The sequence below is a fragment of the Sciurus vulgaris genome (genome assembly GCF_902686455.1).
Source record: "Sciurus vulgaris genome assembly, chromosome: 12".
Lineage (NCBI taxonomy): Eukaryota > Metazoa > Chordata > Mammalia > Rodentia > Sciuridae > Sciurus > Sciurus vulgaris.
The window spans coordinates 69625647-69647180 of record NC_136473.1 but is presented as its reverse complement, the minus strand read 5'-3'; the positions used below and the strand labels follow the sequence as shown (position 1 = coordinate 69647180).

Genomic DNA, 21534 nt, shown 5'->3' with positions numbered 1-21534 from the left:
TTTGAAAAACAAGAAAGTCTTAAAAAAAAAGAAAATTTAGGCATTGTTCCAGGAGATTAAAGGAAAAGTAAGAAGATACACCAGTCAGTGCAGAATAGGATCTTGAATTGGATCTGGAGACAGGGAAAATGTGTTACAAAAGACTTCAGAATGTGAATGTGGATTGTAAATTAGATGATGATCCTGAATTGATGTTAACTCTCCTGGGTTTGCTAATTGTACTATAGATATTCAAGAGAATGGCTTAAGAAAAAGGAAATACAGAGGAAAGAATGTTGGAATGAAATGGCCTGATGTCTACAATATACTATAAGATGGTTCAGAAAAAAAGAAGGTATTTATGCAGAGAGGGATAGGGCAAAGTGGGGGAATGTTAACACATACAGGGGTCCTGTTTATAATCCTGCAACTTTTCTGTGAGTTTAAAATTATTTCAAAATTTGAAAAGAAAAAGGAAAGAAAGGGAGGGAAGGGGAAGAAGACAGAGAAAAGAAAGAAGAAGAGGAGAAAAAGAAAGAGGGAGAGAAAGAGAAAGAGGAAAGAGAAAAGAGAAGAGAAAAGGAAGAACAGGTTCCAAGGAAGAGATTTATTGTATGTTTCTCCTTCCACTGCTCCACTGAAATGACCATTTTGCTGATGACCAATTTGTTGTTGAATCTTTGGATGTTCTTCAGTAGTTATCTGTTTGACTTTTAAGACATATTTCAACACATTTACCATTCCTTCTTTTGAAATTGGCCTTTTCCTCTTACTTTCCTGAAAACACACTTCTCTTTCTAACCATTCTCTTTCGAGGTCCACTTTGCTCTCTCTGCATTTTAAATGTTGGTGATTCCTTCAGGTCCTGCTCCAGGCTGTCTCCTGAATCTACACGTCTTTCCTGTGTGTCTCACCTTCCCCATAATCTGTGTCTCCAGCTCAGATTTCCTTTGGCTTCAGACTCATATAAGCACTATGTACTCAATTTCTTTGGTTATTCCACCTGGCAATCGAAATCAACCTATTCCAAATCTTTATATCCCTTGCTGTGTTAGTCAGTGTATACTGTTAACGATAATGAAATTCCTGAGATAATTAACTCATAATGAGATTTTTATTTTGACTCACAGTTTTGGAGATTCTGGTTCAAGACTGGATGGACCCATTGCTTTGGGCTTCTGAGGGTGGGAAGTCACGTGGTCATGGTGAGGAGTGTGTGGTTGTGTAAAACTGCTAATAACATCATGAGCCAGGAAACCAAAGAGAGATAGGAAGGGACCAAGTCCCACAATCTCCTTCAAGGAAGCACTCCAAATGTCCTCAGTACCTCACACTAGGCCCCACATCTGAAGGTTCCATCACCTCCTAGTGGTAGCACCCTGGGCACCAAGTCTTTAACACACAGATCTTTGTGGGACATTTATCCTAACCACAGCACGTATCTTCTTTGATCTTACCTTTGGTCTCCCCAAATCTGGTTATTTTTCAGTGTACTTCAGAGAAATGTTGACAGGATTATTTATAATCCATGCCAGAATCTGAGCTTGACACCTTTTTGTTACTTCACTGTAAACAACCTCTTCTTTAGAGTCAAAATAAACTTTTCCTACAAAGCCCCAGGTATCCTGCAATGCCCAGTAGCTCACTGGGCCATGTGGCAGATCCCAGTCTTCCTGGCACGGATGTGGCTCTTCATCACGCAGCCTCAGGCTGCATTTCTTCTCTCTCTGCTGCCTCTCTCACACTGCTCTCCATGCAGATGAAATGTTTTCAGTTTCTCAAAGATGCTAGATACTCTTTTTTCTCTCTCTCTCTCTTAAGATTTTACATCTGTGGTTCTTCAGCCTTGTTATGACCCCTACTTCTTTTTTCCTTCTAGTTGACATCTATTCAAGTTTCTGATTGCTGCCCTGGGTTCATTCCTGGGTGAAGCTCATCTTATTCTCCTCAATCCATGTACACCATGAGCATCCTGTAATTTCTGTAGCATGTGCTTATCAAAGGCCCTTGCCTTTGTTTCTCACTGGATTATAAACTCTGCCTGCTTCATGGTTTCATCCCTAAGGTTTAGCATACTGCCTGGAAAACGGTAGATGCTCAGTTAATGTTTTGAATGCATGGATAAGTAATTATATGCATGGCAAAAGCCAATATTAGAGAACCCTTTTTTTCTTATTATGTGTACAGTTGCCTATTGAATTATAAGGAAACCCAGAAAACATTAGTCCAAGATTTTAGGCACAGGAAGTGATTATCTGACTTCTGCCTAACTCTAACAGCCAATTTTACTCATTTTGGTTGTAGGTACTTAATATGAATTCACTTTATGTAACTTCTACACATTACTTCTGTTCTTTGCTCCCAAGTAACTGAGTAGTTCTCATTCCTTTTCCATGTTTTCATCATTCAAATAGTTGGAATCAAATAATCTGCTTCCTCCTACTTTCAATCTTCTTTTTTTCAGTGAAACATCCTCAATTGAGTCAACCATTATATGTGAAAAGCAAAATTTTACCAGTGTCTCTTATAAATAATGGCTCCCACAAGTAGACAGAATATGTTTTATAACTTAATGAAGAATGATGTGTGATCATGACCCCGTTTGCATGGCTTTTAGTTTGCATAATGTTAGGGCCAAATACTTTGCTCCTCTAATCTTTGTTTCTACCAACCTTATCACTAGTAATAATTTCATTAATTTTTATGGTTCCTGATGTATATTGAGCACACATAGTATAATAGACTTTCCTAAGCATTATACCAGATGCTTCAAGGCAGAGAACAGAATTAATATGTGGGAGCTACATAAAGTGAATTCATATAAAGTAACTGCAGCCTTACTTCTTACAACTCAAGGAAGTACCTAATAACAATGTACTCTTTTAATAGATGAGGAAATAATTTGCTCAAGTCCACATAACTAATGAGTGATGGAACCAGAAACAACTAAACTCTTATTAAACTTTTTACTCTGATTGATATAGCTTTCAATCAGTTAATTTTAGACTTTAAAGTAAGATGCTTTTAAGAACTGTGGTGTGCTTATCATACCATAAATCTGTGGAATTTTTATAAGACAATCATTATCTAATATCTTAAAAGGCATTGGCAAACTCACAGATTTAATTCCTCATTGATGTAAATAAACATGTATTTGTCTTACATCATCAAAAATTGCTTTGAGATGACAGAAGATATGTAAAAAAAATCCATAAATTGCTTGAAGGTAGGGAAGGTGTTTTGAGATAAAACAGGAATGGATTTGGGGGATGATAGGAAGCTCATTATTCAGAATGACAGTGAAATCTTTTCAAGTTAAAGAGCTCTCATTCCCTTAGAAGCAAAATAGAGGATTACAAAAATTTTTCTAAAGTCACCAATATTAGAAATGGAAGTGTGTCTGTGGACAGTCAACCTGTAAAGTAGTTAAAATTCGGTAGAATCACTAATCTTAATTGTTAGAGAAACTGTTTCCTGTCCACCTCCAGAATAAAGCTGGGAATACAAGCTTTGCAACCATAGTTATGTACCGATATTCCTAGAGTGAGCATGGATCCTGAGACATATTAGGGTAGCTGTGAACTGACAACTATAATCAAGAATTGGGAGATGTTGCTTTGGGAAGTCAGGGAAGTACATACTGAAGAGGAGAGATATTTGTCTCCTTTCCCTGATCAAGACAACCACTTCAACTGCTTGAACTAGAATCTTCCATATACCACCAGTGAACCACAGTTCTCACTGGGGCTGGAAAATAAATTTCATCTACAAATATGAACCAATCTAACATAGTGTTGTACTTTCAAGTACAAAAATATGACTAGGAGTTTTCAATCGATCAAGAAAGTCACTTACATAAAAGAAGTACAGGACTTCACTCAAAGAATTGAGGTAATTCATGACAAAACACTACAAAACAAAGAAAAGGAAGTAATTACTACTTTCATGACATAAATACAGGTTCCTGGAAAAAAGCACCAGTTCTTGATAAATAGGAATATTTAAAAAAATCTCACCACAGATGAATTCATTGGCAGTGAACACCAAACTGAGGAAGAAGAGGAGGGAAAGATGGAAATGATATGGGGAGAAAAATGTATGGGCTAAAATGACAAAATATTAGCCCATCCCAACCCCACATACATATGTTCTTTTTATATCTGACAAATAAAAATCCACACTCTTTTCAAATAACAATGAAACAAATATGAAAATTTACCATAATTAAACCACAAAGACAAATCTCAATAGATTCCAAAATTAAAAACATACATTCCATAATCTTTGAACAGAATATTCAGAAAACTTGAAAGTAACAACAAAAAGTCAATCTCAGAATTTCTATCTGCATTTTTGAGTAGAAGAAAACTAAAATTAAATTTCCAGATTAATTTAATAGGAAGGATGGTAAGAGGATTATCTGTCAAGAGAAGCATGCTAAGCACTAAAAGTGGGTGTTCTTTGCCTTAAGTGTGTGTGTGGACAGTGTTTCTGAGATTATAAATAAGTTGAATTGCTTGAATCACAACAAGCTGATGTCCTTATGCAAAGCTGGAAAGTCTTCAAAATCTTCAGAACTTCAAAAAAGTTTAAAAAGATTTTAGTTATGACTTTGTGGAGTGTATTGGATAAAAGATTTAAAAGGTGTAATTCATCTTTGATCTAAATAATTTAAGCATATTTGAATGCTCCTAAAGGAGGTCAGTGTGCTCTTAGTGTGTTCTCAATGACAATGGAAACCTTAGAGCCAACAGGACAGTCTGTGCCTGCGAAAAGGAGGCAAATTGGATAAAAATGTGGACTTCACGGCATGTGTTAGCACCTCAGTTTTCATCATCTTATCAGAGTGCAATTGCACTGTTAGCTACACTTTGGATATTATCGAAATAAGTGATTATAATAGAGTATTGCATGTTAATGATGCTAACATTTATATAATACAAAAAGATTCTTAACTCTGAAATTAATAATTGGTATGTTACATGATTTGGGAATTTCTGTATCAGTCTTGAGGTCTTATGTTTTAAATTACTCATTTATAAACAACTGAATTTTTTTCTCTTTGAAGGATTTGGAAACATCTCACCACGCACAGAAGGTGGAAAAATATTCTGTATCATCTATGCCTTACTGGGAATTCCCCTCTTTGGTTTTCTGTTGGCTGGAGTTGGAGATCAACTCGGAACCATATTTGGAAAAGGAATTGCCAAAGTGGAAGATACATTTATTGTAAGTACCATAGACTTCTGGCTACATATATTTATTGTTTAATTTTTTTAATAGTATGCCTTTTCTACCACCTCAGGTAGAGAGAGATATTCCATTATTAGGGTTTCCATAATAAGTTATATGTATTTCTATTAGCATCTAACTCACTGTATTTTCATCATTTTAACACTTATTAGAATGAATTAATTATTATATGAGGAAAAACCCCAAAATATGTACAGGGAAATAAAAAGTAGAAATTCAACAATCCTCAGTTCAAATTCCAGATGTACTGTATTCTTTCAAACAATGTGTTTTTCCCTAACACTTCCATTTTCTTTTTAGTTTAATAATGTGAATAAAAGTACTGTAACACATTACTCTCACGGTTGGCAGCAGGATAAATTAAATCTTAACATTGGTAGCAAATGACTGATAATAATTTGTTATTTAAAAATTTGCCTTGGTATCTTTGTGTATTCCTGTTTGCATTCTACAATTATATAGCCCCTTTGAGAAGGATGTAGTAATACGAAGTAAACACAAAAAAAGCGACCATGTCACTTATCTCAGTAATACTGTTGATAAAAATTTATCAGAGGAATGTAATTCAGTAGAACCAAAGGTAGTATATTTGAATGTGCTCATGGATGTATAATATTCAATAGAAAACATTAAAATAAAATGCTTTTTTCAATGTTTTAAGCAAAAACGTAATAATATACTTGTGATTATAAGCTTATTTGGGGAGTGTTGGGATTCTAACCCTGGGGCCTTGCACATGCTAGGCAAGCACTCTACCACTGAGTCACACCCCCAGCCAATAAGCTTGTATTCTTGAAGCAAATTATGGAAGGTTGTGACAGAGAGTGGGATTGCAAATTATTTGTTACTATTAGCACTACTACAAATACATTTTAGTTATTATTCAATAATGTTTTACCTTTTCACAAAAGTCAACAAAATAATTATATTTAATCCTATTGGTGAAATAAAACTGTTAAGTATTATTCTTCACTTTAATTCACTGGTCCACATTTAGTGTTAGTTGTGTTAGAGAATTAAAATCAAAACATTCTTACTATTAGAGTAGAATAATAGAGGTGTTCCAAAATAGGAGTTTTATTCTTTTCTGGTTGTATACTTCTCTTATATAGGTATTAAAGGCATCCTGTATTTATATTAATCAAGTGACATGAACTTGGTAATGCTGAATTGTTCATTCATCCAATAAGTTTTTGACTGTCTGTCACATGCTGAGTAATGTTTTCCACGTAGCACATACAGCAGTGCATTAAAGAAATCATCTATGCCCTCATGGTGATATCATTCCAGCTATCACGATTCAGCATTTGGTACTAACCACTATTGAAAAACTTTCTAAACCTGAACTCATTTAACTCTCACATATGAGATGAAATGGTGGATTAGAGAGACTTCTGTGATCACTTTCCATGCTCTGATTTCATAGATCTTTATCTCTAAAACATTCTCACTTCTAACATTCAGTGATTTTCATATGGTACAGGATATAACCTATAATTTTTACTGTACATAGGACTTATACCTAAATGATATATGTACAACCCTCATTTAATACATTACACTGTGCAGATTTCTTGTTAGAGAAGGAGGTAGAAAAATATGGATGCTCAGAGGACAGCTGTGTTTCAGGGTTGTTGAAGACTTATGCTTTTCCTACAGATCCTGTAGCTTTGTTACACAGATTAAGACCACAGAACTGAGGAGAGTTCACTTGTCTCATGTGAGAATCAAATGGCAAACTTTGTTATTCTACTCCAGTCAATCGAATTACTTTCATGATTAATGTTTACCAATACACCATTATAATTATGTGATTCTTTTTTCAATTTCCTCCACTGTATGTTTTTAGATTGTGTTTGGCCCATAATCAGTTGTATGCCTATAAAAGTGGAAATATTTCAAAAGTAGTCCAGATTAATAAATGATGCAATTCTGAAATGATATTCTCAAAGGTAATGTGATTTAACCTGTTGCAAAACTATATTAAGTGTAAAGTAGCATGATTATTAGCATTGGTTGTTTTGAGTTGATGTTTTACCCCATTTTCCTAAGCAAAGACAATTGGAAACTAAGAATAGAAAGGAACAAAATAACACATTCAATCGCTGATTGAGTGCATAGGTTAGCTTTGTAGGTATGCCAGTAATCAATCCACCAATCTCTCTCTCTCTCTAGAAGTGGAATGTTAGTCAGACCAAGATTCGCATCATCTCCACCATCATATTTATACTGTTTGGCTGTGTCCTCTTTGTGGCTCTGCCCGCAATCATATTCAAGCACATAGAAGGCTGGAGTGCCCTGGATGCAATTTATTTTGTGGTTATCACCCTGACAACCATTGGATTTGGCGACTATGTGGCAGGTAAGTTATCCCAGCAGTGCCATTACTCTCTTAACCCATTAGTTAGATTTTTCACCTGGGTTTGTAATGAGACACAATGACCGCATGAGTTTCTTGGGGCTGCTATACCAAAGTACCATAAACAAGTGGCTTGAAATAAAATAAGTTTCTTCCCATAAAATCCGGAAATGGAGGCGTCAGCAGAGCCACGGTCCCTGAGACACTAGGCTAAGAATTCATTTTTGCCTCTTCCTAGTGTCAGTCCTTGGCAATCCTTGTTTTAGAACTGCTTTCCTGTCATCTCTGCCTCTCATGTCACATGGCCTTCTCCTTTGTCCCTGTCTCTGTCCAAACTCCCCTCTTCTTACAAGGACATCTACCAAATTGGGCTAAGGGCACACTCTACTCCACCTTGATTAATGACACCTTAGCTAATGACATCTGTAAGGACCTTATTTCCATGTAAGAATACCTTCTGAGGTCCTGGGATTTGGGACTTCAACACATTATTTTGAGGACACAATTCAATTCATAATAATGGCAAAGATGGAAAATGTCTCTATTACACTGGAGGTAAACAGAAGGATGTGGTTGAACATATTTTGTATTCTGTGAAAGAAACACAAATTGCTGATTGTACAGAATTTTACATTTCTACCTTAATTCCAAAAACATATCTGCCTCTTAATTTTTTTTTCTAGCAGTACAGAAATTCAAGTTCAACTCATCTTTGACCTTTCTACTCAGATACCCTTTTGCCTTACTTTTAAAAACAACTGCAAACTCAAGATGACATTTTTGGTTACTTAAAACCTCCTTTTCTGTATAGTATTCTTTTTTCTTTTTTTTTTTCTTTCTTTTTTTTTTGTTTGATTCATTTTGTTATTTTTTCCCTTCCCCCCACCCGTCCCACCCCTCTTTTCCCTCTATACAGTGCTTCCTTCCTCCATACTTGCCTACCTCCCTAACCCTAACTCTAACCCTAACACTAACCCTTCCCTCCCCCCATTATGTGTCATCCTCCACTTATTAGCGATATCATTCGTCCTTTGGCTTTTTGAGATTGGCTTATCTCACTTAGCATGATATTCTCCAATTTCATCCATTTGCCTGCAAATGCCATAATTTTATCGTTCTTTATGGCTGAGTAATATTCCATTGTATATATATACCACAGTTTCTTTATCCACTCATCAATTGAAGGGCATCTAGGTTGGTTCCACAGTCTGGCTATTGTGAATTGAGCAGCTATGAACATTGATGTGGCTGTATCTCTGTAGTATGCTGATTTTAAGTCCTTTGGGTATAGGCCAAGGAGTGGGATAGCTGGGTCAAATGGAGGGTCCATTCCAAGTTTTCTAAGGAATCTCCACACTGCTTTCCAGAGTGGCTGCACTAATTTGCAGCCCCACCAGCAATGTATGAGTGTACCTTTCTCCCCACATCCTCGCCAACACCTGTTGTTGCTCGTATTCTTGATAATCGCCATTCTAATTGGGGTGAGATGGAATCTTAGAGTGGTTTTGATTTGCATTTCTCTTATCACTAGAGCTGTTGAACATTTTTCCATATGTTTGTTGATTGCTTGTACATCTTCTTCTGTGAAGTGTCTATTCATTTCCTTAGCCCATTTGTCAACTGGATTATTTGAATTCTTGGTGTAGAGTTTTTTGAGTTCTTTATAGATTCTGGAGATTAGTGCTCTATCTGAAGTATGATTGGCAAAGATATTCTCCCACTCTGTAGGCTCTTTCTTCGCATTGCTGATAGTTTCCTTTGCTGAGAGAAAGCTTTTTAGTTTGAATCTATCCCAGTGGTTGATTCTAGCTTTTATTTCTTGTGCTATGGGAGTCCTGTTAAGGAAGTCTGGTCCTAAGCCGACATGTTGAAGATCTGGACCTACTTTTTCTTCTATAATCTGCAGGGTCTCTGGTCTGATTCCAAGGTCCTTAATCCATTTTGAGTTTAGTTTCGTGCATGGTGAGAGATATGGGTTTAGTTTCATTCTGTTGCATATGGATTTCCAATTCTCCCAGCCCCATTTGTTGAAGAGGCTATCTTTTCTCCATTGCATATTTTTGGCTTCTTTGTCTAGTATGAGAAAATTGTATTTATTTGGGTTTGTGTCCGTGTCCTCTATTCTGTACCATTGATCTACCTTTCTATTTTGGTACCAATACCATGCCGTTTTTGTCACTATTGCTTTGTAGTAGAGTTGAAGATCTGGTATTGCAATACCCCGTTTCACTCTTCCTGCTAAGGATTGCTTTAGCTATTCTGGGTTTCTTATTCTTCCAGATGAATTTCATAATTGCTTGCTCTATTTCTGTAAGGTACATCATTGGGATTTTAATTGGAATTGCATTGAATTTGTATAGTACTTTAGGTAGTATGGCCATTTTGACAATATTAATTCTTCCTATCCAAGAACATGGAAGATCTTTCCATCTTCTAAGGTTTCTTTAATTTCTTTCTTTAGTGTTGTATAGTTCTCATTGTAGAGGTCTTTCACCTCTTTTGTGAGATTGATTCCCAAGTATTTTATTTTTTTCGAGGCTATTGTGAATGGGGTAGTTTTCCTAATTTCTCTTTCTGAAGATTCATCACTTATGTATAAAAATGCATTGGATTTATGAGCATTGATCTTGTAACCTGCTACTTTACTAAATTCACTTATGAATTCTAAGAGTTTTCTGGTGGAATTTCCAGGTTCCTCTAAATATATAATCATGTCATCAGCGAACAGGGATAGTTTGAGTTCTTCTTTTCCAATTCGTATCCCTTTAATTTCTTTCATTTGTCTAATTCTGTATAGTATTTACTCATTTAATTTTCAGTTCTTAGGAATGCATTTTTGACCTTATCTAAAGCAGGTAAAACATTTTTCTATTCATAATCTTCATTTTGTCCTTTTATAAGTATTTGAGCTGTTATTTGCTTTATCATTGTATCTCTTAGATTATAGTTCCTTATCTGTTCAACTCTCATTTTCCTAGTTACATTATCCAATAGTATCATTGTAACTTCAGTTTTAAGTAAATCATAATATTGGTTGTGAAAGTAACTGTGATAACAATTCATCATGGATCATTTTGACCAGCTCCCCAAAATCTAAACCATTCTTTTAAAAAATCCTGTTTGAAGTATTAGAAAAACATGGTAAACATAGTAGGTCTATATTATTAAACATCCCAGAGTCAACTCATCGGCATAATTTAAATTTTAGGAGAGTTTTTTCTTTCTGGCTATTTACTCTTCTTCCTTGACCTAAATGTCTTACCTAAATATTTTCAGGAAAGAAAATTTGTTCTGCAGTTTTATAAAATCTCAGTGAGGGCTGATAGTTCTCTGTTCCTATTGATTTGTCAATTAGTATTTAACTTGGCAAACCCCTTCTTTGTGGGGAATGCATAATGTCTTTGAAGACTGGGGATGCTTTCATGAACAGAGATTTGCTTTTGGTCAGAAATACTATGGTTATGTCTCTGTATAGGATGTAGGGACTGGGAAAGGAAGGTGCAGCATTCTGCTGGAGAACTTGTAGTTTTATAATTAGCATAATGCAGAGAAGACATTTTTAACTCCATATAAGAAGACAAGCTTATGTCCTCAAATACCCATTCTTCCTTCCACTCCTTCAAGATGTATAACTGGTCCAAGAAGTAAATAGTAATGTTAATGTAGAAGAAAGTGAGACACAGTGATGATAACAGAAAATATACTTGAGGTTCATTAATCTCAGGCTGTTTTGTGATTTTATAAATATAACTTACAAGGTCTTTTAGCAACTGTGGAATATATAGGTATTATGTGGTAAGTTTTATATTTTCAGGGTAACAGCCTCATATGGTGTGTGTTATTTTAAACAACTGACAGACTGTGTCAATCCAGTATGTTTGGTCTGAGAGACTCTCTTAAAAAAACCCTGAAAATTATAAATAAAAAAAAGTGGGTGGAATCCTAAAATAATATTGTATTTGTGACCACTATATAAACTGGCTTCGGGGGGAACCAAATATTTTTACTTCATGGTTTTTTAGAAGATGAAGAAAAATTGTTCACCTTAAGAGATCAACATTTTGGAATTGGTTGGATCATGTGGGTCTGTTAGTGGCTACTTTCAACTGCTCAAGGAGAAGAGTTTGGTGAAAATATCTCCTGTGTGTCAGTGAGACCCTGCATTCAGAGTCACAGCACCATGTCATAGAACAGAGTGGGAAAATGATAGTTGTTTGCAGTTAAATGTAATCTGTAAACAACATTATTGTTACCAGGAGTTTGTGATACTGTGTTCCTCATTAAGTGCATTGCTTTCGTTTCATTTTTATTTTACAAAGGAAATAATTTTAAAATGGTAGAAATATATTTTTCTAATTATTGCATAGGAATTCGATGATTAAAATGACAAATTTTGGGTAAGATAAATTAGAGAGGAGGCTGATGAACACTAGGTTTGTTAACTCATCTATCTATCTTATGACTATTTTGCTCTTTGAGAACCTGGAGAACCCAGTTCCAGGTACTGCAGAAATCACGAGCCAGATTCTTGTGCCTAGGGAGCATTTTTAGAAAGAGATTGTGGACAAGGGGGCTCATGTGGCAAAGGCAGGGTAAATATATGTGCCCCGTGTAAGAATCTTTGGAAAAGGAGAAATTGGCCGGGTGCAGTGGCACACACCTGCAATCCCAGTGGCTCAGGAGGCTGAGGCAGGAGGATCACAAATTCAGAGTCAGCCTCAGCAACTTAGCAAGGCTCTAAGCAACTCAGCTACTCAGGAAAACCCTGTCTCTAAAACTAAAGACAAACAAACAAAAAAGGTGATGTGACCAAGTGGTTAAATGCCCCTCAGTTTAATTCCCAAAACAAAACAAAACAAAACAAAACAAAAACCCCAGTAATTGTAAGGCTTTTGAAAAGGATCATGAAAAAGAATTTCCTCATCTAGTTCAATAGAGGACACAAAATTAGCCTTTGCTTCTGGGAACCTTATAATAGATAAAGAAATTATCTACTGAACTGAGAAAAGTCTCCATTTGGGAAATATCGGGTTATTTACTTTTGAGAACCTTCCCTCTTGCTAATAGAGGTCACGTAGACATTGTTCTCTCTTAATTTTGAGATTTTTTTCCCTGGGAATAGCATGAAACATTACTCTCACCTGAACCTTCTCATCTTTTTATTGGGTTATAAATCTCAAAAGAAAACAAAGTCCTGCCTCCCATCTTGTATATTTACCACCTGGTGCCCTCAAAGCCTACAAAGCCTGCTCCAAATAGGATTAGGGTTCGGTTACATTGCTATGTTCAGTTTCTCGGAAGACATCTTAAAGAACATATTTGTCAAACCGAGGTGTTGTTAAAGGGAAACAATTAAATTTTGGAAAAAGCGATTTATAAACGTTTAGGAGACAGGTTGCGGTGTATCCGTATTTCTGAATAAGGAAGCAATTACTAGGAGAGTATCAAGAATAGCAAGTGATGAAGAGATGTAGACCAGGTCTCTCTGAACCTAGTATTCATCCTCAGGGAACAAGCAGGACTTTTGCCATGGGAGGAAAATAGGATAGTTTCTTTTCTATGTACTTTTACATCTTGTTCCTTAAGTTGTAATTTAAAAAAATAAATAAAAAATTTATGTGTCATCATGTTCACAACAGACTATATTAAAGTGGAACACATTTCTAATTCTTAAATACATATATATTTAGATTTGCATGTGTAATACTTTCCACTGCTGGTGATGTTCAATCAAAGCATTTAGAAACCACCAGTAGGGATGAAAAGGCTGTGTTCAGGGATCTCTGTGTATCTGACTGAATATAGGAACCCAGCTGGGAGTACATTTTCTGCAGAAAGAAATTTTTGTTTCTATTTCTGCAGGGGACATGTTGTAGTGGCTGGTTGATGGCCTTACTGATTGGTATCTAATTCTTCTTGATGACCCTTTTGTCCTCTCACCAGTGTTCTGGGACTGAAAAGGACTTGGGAGGTCACAGGGTTTTAAATACATGAATAAGCACACCCTCATTGATAAGCGGAGTGAATACCTATGATTCCCTAAAATGTGAGAAAAATGATTTAGCAAAATGTCCTTGATTGATTTTAAGAGTGCCTGTGATTTATAGTCAATGTTCTAGAGGTAAGTTAGTTATGTTTGAGAATTACTGATGTTTCCTGTGTTCTCTTTCTTAATTTCTGTCATTTTAATTTTCTTTTGACCAGAAATCTAGGATGATATGTTGTTAAACCACATTTGCCTCAGGCTTGACTTATAAACAGATCTGAATCAGCTTTTCTCCTTTAAAATCTAAGAAATATTATTTGCCATGTAGGAAGTATGTAAAAAATTGTCTTTTGTTTATTCAGGCTAACTTTCACAACTTGCTCTCTTGTTCCATGCATGACTATAAAAAACACAACAATTAACAGACAATTCTTGAAAATTGAAGGAAAGTCAAATAATTACCTACTTCAACACAACTTTCAGTTTCTTTTGAATCTGGTGGTTCCTTTAACGTAACTGCAGGCAGGGTTAAAGGGGGTCATGCAAGCTAAGAAACATTTCCACAGCTTTGTTTAGAAGTTGCCCAGTGAAGTCCTTAACAACCCCACCCCCAAAACCATGTTAATTCACAAGGAGTAATATGAATGAGGAAAAGCCAGATGCAAATTTACAGTTCCATCAAGCAATGTCCTTGCATTACCTAGTTTTCTAATAAAACCTCAAAATTTTAGCCAAAAGAAATTTGGGTATTCAAAGAAATCTTCATGGTTGATACTGTGAAAACATATCTTCCATCTGAACAAAAATTTTATTCAGTTATCCAAATATGTCTTCTTGGAATTCTGATCAGTGAAATTTAGTATATTTGGTTAAATGATGAAATTTTCTTCATCATATATGTAGTTATTTAATGCTTACTGGGTTAATCAGATTTTGTGCTTAATGTCTTATGCTCCCTTTATAGAAAACACAATTTGGGATGTCCCTAGTTAAAACTCTTCTTTCCTGGCACACTTACTTTTACTACATTTTTATATTTCTTTTTGTTCAATAATCATTGTGATCACTTTTTTTTGACTTGGCAAAAGCATATTTGTATGTCTCATATTAAGAACTAAGTTTTCCTGGAATTATATTTTAAAAATCATCATTAGAAATGCAATTTTTACTAACCAAACTGTTTCTTTTCTGTAAAAACATGACTCATTCAAGGAGAGTTTACTTAATTGAAGGGAATTTTATCATGAAAAAATATAAATCTCTGCTTAAAAACCATGCCAAGTTTTTATTTTTATTTTTCCCAGGAACAATTGTTCTTAGCAGAGATCCATTAGAAAACATACTGCAACTATGTTAGAGGCCAGTTGTTAGCATTGCTATTACTATGCAGATCACTGAGTAAAAATTTACCAAGAATTTATCCGCTAGCAAGAAAAGTACCTGATAAGGAGTGATGTGTTTTGAAGAATAGTCACCACCACTACCACCATTACCACTGGAGGGCTCAGAAGAATTGCTTTGATCAGAAAGAGAGTTTGTGTGACTGTCAGGGAGATATGTTATATTCATTCATTTATTCATTGATTCAGACATACAGTGAACATGCACTGTATGTCAAATACAGCTCTTAGCACTATGTGATAATTGCTGTGGTTCCTGTTCTGGGACAGATATGTGAAATCCAGTAGCAACAATTAAATGGGGAGTCTTTTTTCTCTTTCTGCTTTGTAATACAGGAGAATTCTGTGAGGGTCTGGTCATTCTTTGATCAGCCAGTAATAGGAGTATTGATATCAGTCTGCAAATGGAATTGATTCCAAACGACTGAGAAAGCTCTGTGACTATGGACAAACTATGGAGCTAGTAATTTCTAGAATTCAGGATTGAGATATAGAAGCATTGTAGAAACAAGGAGAAAAAAGTGAGAGGAGGAAAATAGTGATTGATAATTATAGATTCTTGAAGCAGGCAGTAACTTATACAGAGATTAGTAAAAAAGACCCCAAATCACTCTACCTTGAGATTTAAAGGTAATTTCTAGGGATTAACAATTGTGTTAACTGATATACCATAGATTTTCATCTTTGCAAAGGTTGAGTGAGAAAACATGTTGACCTCTTTTTGTGATCAGAGACTACTGTTCTTCTAGTAGCAGTTTTACTAATTTTAAATCAAGTACCTACAAGAAAATGTGCAACTGCTGGGATGTTGAAAATTAAAAACCCAAAATAAAGGTTCAAATGGTAGAGGAGTTTGATTACTGTTTCACTTCATGGTTTTTTTCTGACTCAATGGTATATGAAAGTTTGGTTTAGTAAGTGAGCTCTTGTTTAGTATTTAAGCCAAATGTCCATAGGATTTATAATATCATTGAAAGACACTCTTGGTTCTTGAAGCAGTGAGAAACACCTTATTCAGTTACTTTGCTATAACAAAATACACTAAAAGAGAAATACTGTCCCACAGCATATTAAAGGCAGATAGCTTTAATTAATAAAACTAAAGTCAAACAAACAAAAAAATTGAAATCAATATTCAGTATCTAAACTAAAATACTTGTGGACAAAAGTAAAAGGATGTCCATCATTACTGTGGGTTGGATGAGTGTTCCCTGAAGGTCCATATATAAAAGGTTGGTCCCCAGGTTGTGTGGAGGTGAAGCCTTGTGGGAGGTTTCTAGGCCTTTGGGGGTATGCCCTTAAAAGGGGCAATGGAACCCAGTCTCTTCTATCTTGTTTCTTGGCTCATAATGTGAGAGTTTGTTTTGATACATTCTCCTTGACATTGCCATCTGGCACCTTCAACAGAGATCCTAAACAATGGGATTAGGATCAATCATTTGATCTTAATCTGGAACCTCCAGAACCTTTGAACTTAATACATATTTTCTCTTTATCAATTAATTGCCTCAGGTATTTGCTGAAGTAACATGAAACTAACGCATCCATTTTCATTAGAATGAAGCTATGTGTTCATGTGTACATTTGCCATACATGTGTCATTTTAGAAAACCAGAAACCAGGATATATCTTTTTAAAAATAAATATTTTGTGATTCAGAAAAAAAAAAAATCACCCATAAAGAAAATGAAATATGAGGGAAAGGACATTACATATTCAAGTTCTTTAGAACAGAACAGCCCCACTGCTGGAAATTATTGGAGTAAGGACATGGAAAGGTATGGAAACTCCCAGTAAAATAGTGCTTGTCCTCAGACTCACGTGGCTTTCAGGGAAGAACCCCAAGGAGAAGAGTTTTTTGGACTTGGTGTTTCTAGCCTTAGCTCAGTATCTGCCTTGCAATGTGGATAAAATAAGTTGGTGGATATTATAGTTTGAATATTAATCTCCTCCAAAACTCATATTGAAATTTAATTGCCATTGTAATGGTACTAAGAGGTGGGACCTTTGAGAGGTTAGTGGGTCAAGAGGTCTTCAACCCTTATTGGTTGAATAGACATTGTCATGAAAGGGAGAGTATTGAACCCCTCTTGCTGTTTTCCTTAACCTTATGTCTTCTGCCATGAGATGAGGCAGGACAAAAGCCCTCACCAGATGCCTGTGCTTTGATATCGAACTTCTCAGCTACTCGAACTGTGAAAGACAAAGTACCGGTTTTCAATATATTGTCGTAGCAGCAAAAATGGACTAAGCAATGAACAAAGGATAAGAAGGATAACAGTTTGAGATTCTGGGTGGCATAGACAACGGGGTCCAATGAAAAGAGTGGGTGTTTTGGAGCTGGGCAGGCCTGGGTTTGCTCTTTTGCACACTTTCCTTTGTGACCCTCCATGTTATTTGCCCTCCTGAGACTGACTTCTCTTATTTTAAAGTGGAGATTAAAGGTAGAATTTCAGTGGATCAGTGTAGACCAGGGTTTCACGAGTTCTGAAAAGACTGAGTGAGGTTGACTCAATCATCAACCTTAGTACTGATAAAATCATTGGAAATAAGACTTATTAATGGCCCTGCTCTAAGTCAGTAAAAATGTGAGTTGTGGGGATACAATTTACCTTAGTACCTATCCTCAGGGCTTTAGGATGGAATGATTTTATTTGTGTAGGTGATCAGTAAATCTTAGTTTTCACTCCTTTCTCCCAATCAGATTTTGAATGTCCTGTAAATCAACTGAATGAGCATATTACCTGGGTTATACAGGCTATGAGGGGCAGAATGAGAAAAACTTTCCTAGGAGGTACCTGCCATGGCCTTTTGGGCTATTCTGACCCTTAGTCAAAGACTGTTTGGGATCAGGTAGGAAAAGGCTGTCTTAATGCTGGGTATAGGGATTGTTTTCAGCTTGTGTTTAGAAACCTGCTTTATGGAGATATTGGTTCCTAGCAATAATGCCAGCATGAACCTTTCCTATAAATTTAGTAGTTTAATCTGCCAGATTGAATTAGTCTCTGACTGATTTCCTTTTGTAAGCACTGAGGAGAAGAGATTGAGAGAAAGAGGACGCGATCTAAAAGAGGCTACTACATCTCATTTAAGAGACTCAGAAAAATTAGACTTACTTTAACTATTTGGAAAACTTTGTAAGATTTCTGAAACCTTTCTATCTCCATCAATCTTCGCTATTTTTATTACCATCTGTATGTTCTCTTATAATGATAACTAAAAAGCTCTTCAAATGGAAAAAAAAAAAAAACCTTGTGTGAATATTTTCTATAGCAACAAAGAAAAAAAAAAAAAAAAAAAAAAAGCCAGTGATGTGACTATTGCTGTCAGATTGGCGGGAAACCCAGGAGGTGAGAGTTGCTCAAAGCATCCTGCAGCCTGCATCTCAGAGGAAAAAAAAAAAAAAAAAAGAGAGAGAGAGAGAATGGAGTGGTGGAGATGGTGTGGAGAAGGACAGAGAAATTCCTCTATATTCTTAATCAGCAAGGGACACATGTATAGGTTTCCTGAATGTGACTTGGAAATTAATGCTTGTGACAGTCAAGAATTTTTTTTTTTTTTTAGAAATTCCTAATTTAAAAATAAAATAACTCTTTTTAGAAACTTAACATTACACATATGCTAATCTGGATAAGAGCCCTGAATCAAGTAGATTCATTAATGTGGAAATTTAATTCATAAGTTGCAGATATTAGAAAGTGAATATGATTTGTGAGTTGTTTAACAGTACTCTCTCTATATAAATTGCACATTTATATATATATATATATACATATGTGTATATATATATATTCTTTTTTCCTAGATCATCTGACTGCCAGTTATTTCATTTTAAAAGTGGCAATTAAGGAAAGAAAAACATTTTTCTCCCCAAGGCTTAGAATCCACTAAAAGTTGTGGGCTGAATATTTTACCCAAATATAGGCCTTTTAGTGATTAAGCTAATTTACTCTTTTCAAACGGTAACATCCTGTTTATAAGAAAGAAGACTTATAAAAAGTCATCTTGATCATGAACTAGCCTCTCCTAAAATCCACATCTTGGTGAACTTATGTATTGAGTCACACTATTTGGATGGAGATTTTCTGGTTTTGAAAGAGAAAGTACTTGGAAAAAATGTTATTTTGGTTTCATTGAAATGGAAACATTTGAAAAATGGTATTTGCTGGTAAGCCTATCATATAACAGGTTTCCACACACATTTCTTAAGTCAGTTCTGTGAATTTGTGGAGTTGTGTCCTCCATGGGCCAAGTCTTAACCATCCTGAAATGCATTTAGCCTCCCTAATCCTTCCCATAAATGATTTTTTAAAATAAAGTCCTGCCCAAGGTAAAATTTTTAACCCTAGTGTGAAGGCAACATTATCCCTTTTAAAAACTGTATTCCTAAAGTTACTGTTTGTCCCAAAAGAAAGCTGAGCCTATGTCTATTCACATGATTTATCTGATAGAAAAATACTCCCCCATATTTAATGCTTGCCCTTTAATATTTGAAAGTTTCACTCACTGTGGGCAACTATAGTTTATGTAATATTATACTCAGTATAATTTGTGCTTAATGTATACGTGCTATTTATCAGCTGTTCTGAATGTATGGGTTGAAATTTTGTGAATTGAGTAAATCCACAACTGCTGTTTAAGCATCCTAGGCTGTTGATCCAAAAGTGCTTATTCCTTATTTTTTGTTTCAGTCACTGTCCCATCCTCTATTCAGTTACTGCATTATCTCCCCTGTGAGGGTCTTTGATCTTCAGAGAGCTCTGCCTTTCAATTATCACACCAACTAATTGGTCATCAGTTCCCAATGCTGCTTCTAAGATGCTTCTTCTTCCCATGCCTGCCCTAACTCAGACAATAATTTCCCAGCTAGTTCAAAACAAAAATGTCTCTTGGGGCTTCCCTGTCAATCCTTTCCTCTCTATCACTAAGATCTTTCTGCTCAAAGAGTCAAACACAAATACAGGACCAAACTGTCTATGAACTTTTACCTACTTACCATTGAGTTAGGATCAAGCCTTTATAATCTGACATGACCTACTTTTCTAGATTCCAGGGTTCTCACTGTCTGCTCTTTGTTCCCTTCTCATCTGGAGCTTTATCAACAAAAAATCCTCTGACTATACCATATGTTTTCAAACTGGACTTGTTTTTGTCAGCTTTTTTACCACAGTGACCAAGAGACCCAACAAGAACAATTTTAGAGAAGAAGTTTATTTTGGGCTCATGATTTCAGAGGTCTCAGTTCATTGACAGCTGAGTCCCTTGCTCTGGGCCAGAGGTGAGCCAGAACCTCATGGCAGAAATGTGAGGAGGAGGAAATCAATTCAGGATATGGCAATCACGAAACAGAGAGAGAGAGAGAGAGAGAGAAAGAGAGAGAGAGAGAGAGAGAGAGAGAGAGCGAGAGCACGCTCACCAGGGACAAAATATAAACCATAAAAGCACACCCCCACTGATTCAGCTCCTCCAGCCAAACCCTACCTCCTACAGTTACCATCCAGTTAATTTCTATCAGGGGATTGATCCATTGATTGGATAACAACTCTTATCATCTAATCACTTTGCTTCTGAACCTTCTTGCATTGTCCCATACATGAGCTTTTGGGGGACACCTCATCTAAACCATAGCAGGAATAGTCCACGTTTTGGTCCTCATTACTTAAGACTCAACTTCCCTCATTTTCCCTGGTCTAGAAGTAGAACTTGTTTCTTCAATGCCTTCTCATAGCACTTTTTAATTCTCTTTTGCTGTTACTTGCATATTCCATTGTGGTTTAATACATAGGCTTTCCTAGGCTAAGTTCTGATTTTTTAAAGACAGGGACTTGATTTTTCACTTGTGAAGATAAGCAATAGTTTAGTTTTGGGGATTTAATATGTATCCCCTTTAATATGTGTCAAATAAAGAATTTACATATGAGTTTGCCAGGATGAACCCAACTACTATGTATAATTATAAAGCTCTAATAAATTATAGTTATACATAGTAGTATACATGTTATTTATTTTTACATATATTTTACATATATTTTATATGTATATATATGTATAATATCTATATACATATTTTTTTTTTAGGAAAATACAGGGAAAAAAGTTTGAGTGTGCATAAAATGCCCCTCTAGAAATAAAGAATGTGTTGAGATGTATACAGATTTTCAAAGGTACAGTTATTGCACCAAATGGTTGGAGAAGTCCCTCAAGGGTGAGACTAAAGGAAAAGAGCTCCTTTGCCAAAATTTTTCTTGAGAGCTAGGGATTTAAATTTATAACAAATATGGATATTTCTCTGAAAAGTCAGAGAATAAAGAATGGCAGTACTACCTGAAATCGCTATTTGTTCTCATTCGATCAATGAAGGTGTTGTCTCTGGCATTGTCTATCAATCCATTGTACTGATGACTTTAAAATAAGAACATCACTAGAGTTGCTCACTTTCTGTTCAGTTTGGCAATAAGTCAATTGGATAGCATGTCTTTATTGGTAGTAAAGTAAAAATATATAATTAGTTGCATCTCTTCAAAAGTATAAACTCAACTTGTTACAATAGAAATGGA

General features: G+C 35.6%; 1 protein-coding gene across 4 annotated transcripts in view; it reads left to right on the top strand.

The window, feature by feature from the left end:
* Window positions 1-21534, top strand: part of KCNK2 (potassium two pore domain channel subfamily K member 2) — a 189273-nt gene that overhangs the window by 130204 nt on the left and 37535 nt on the right. For all 4 annotated transcript variants that reach the window (XM_079107322.1, XM_079107324.1, XM_079107323.1 and 1 more), the window contains 2 exons: window positions 5048-5208; window positions 7408-7594. In XM_079107322.1, coding sequence (XP_078963448.1) covers window positions 5048-5208; window positions 7408-7594 — 348 coding nt within the window. The remainder of the gene's footprint in view (window positions 1-5047; window positions 5209-7407; window positions 7595-21534) is intronic.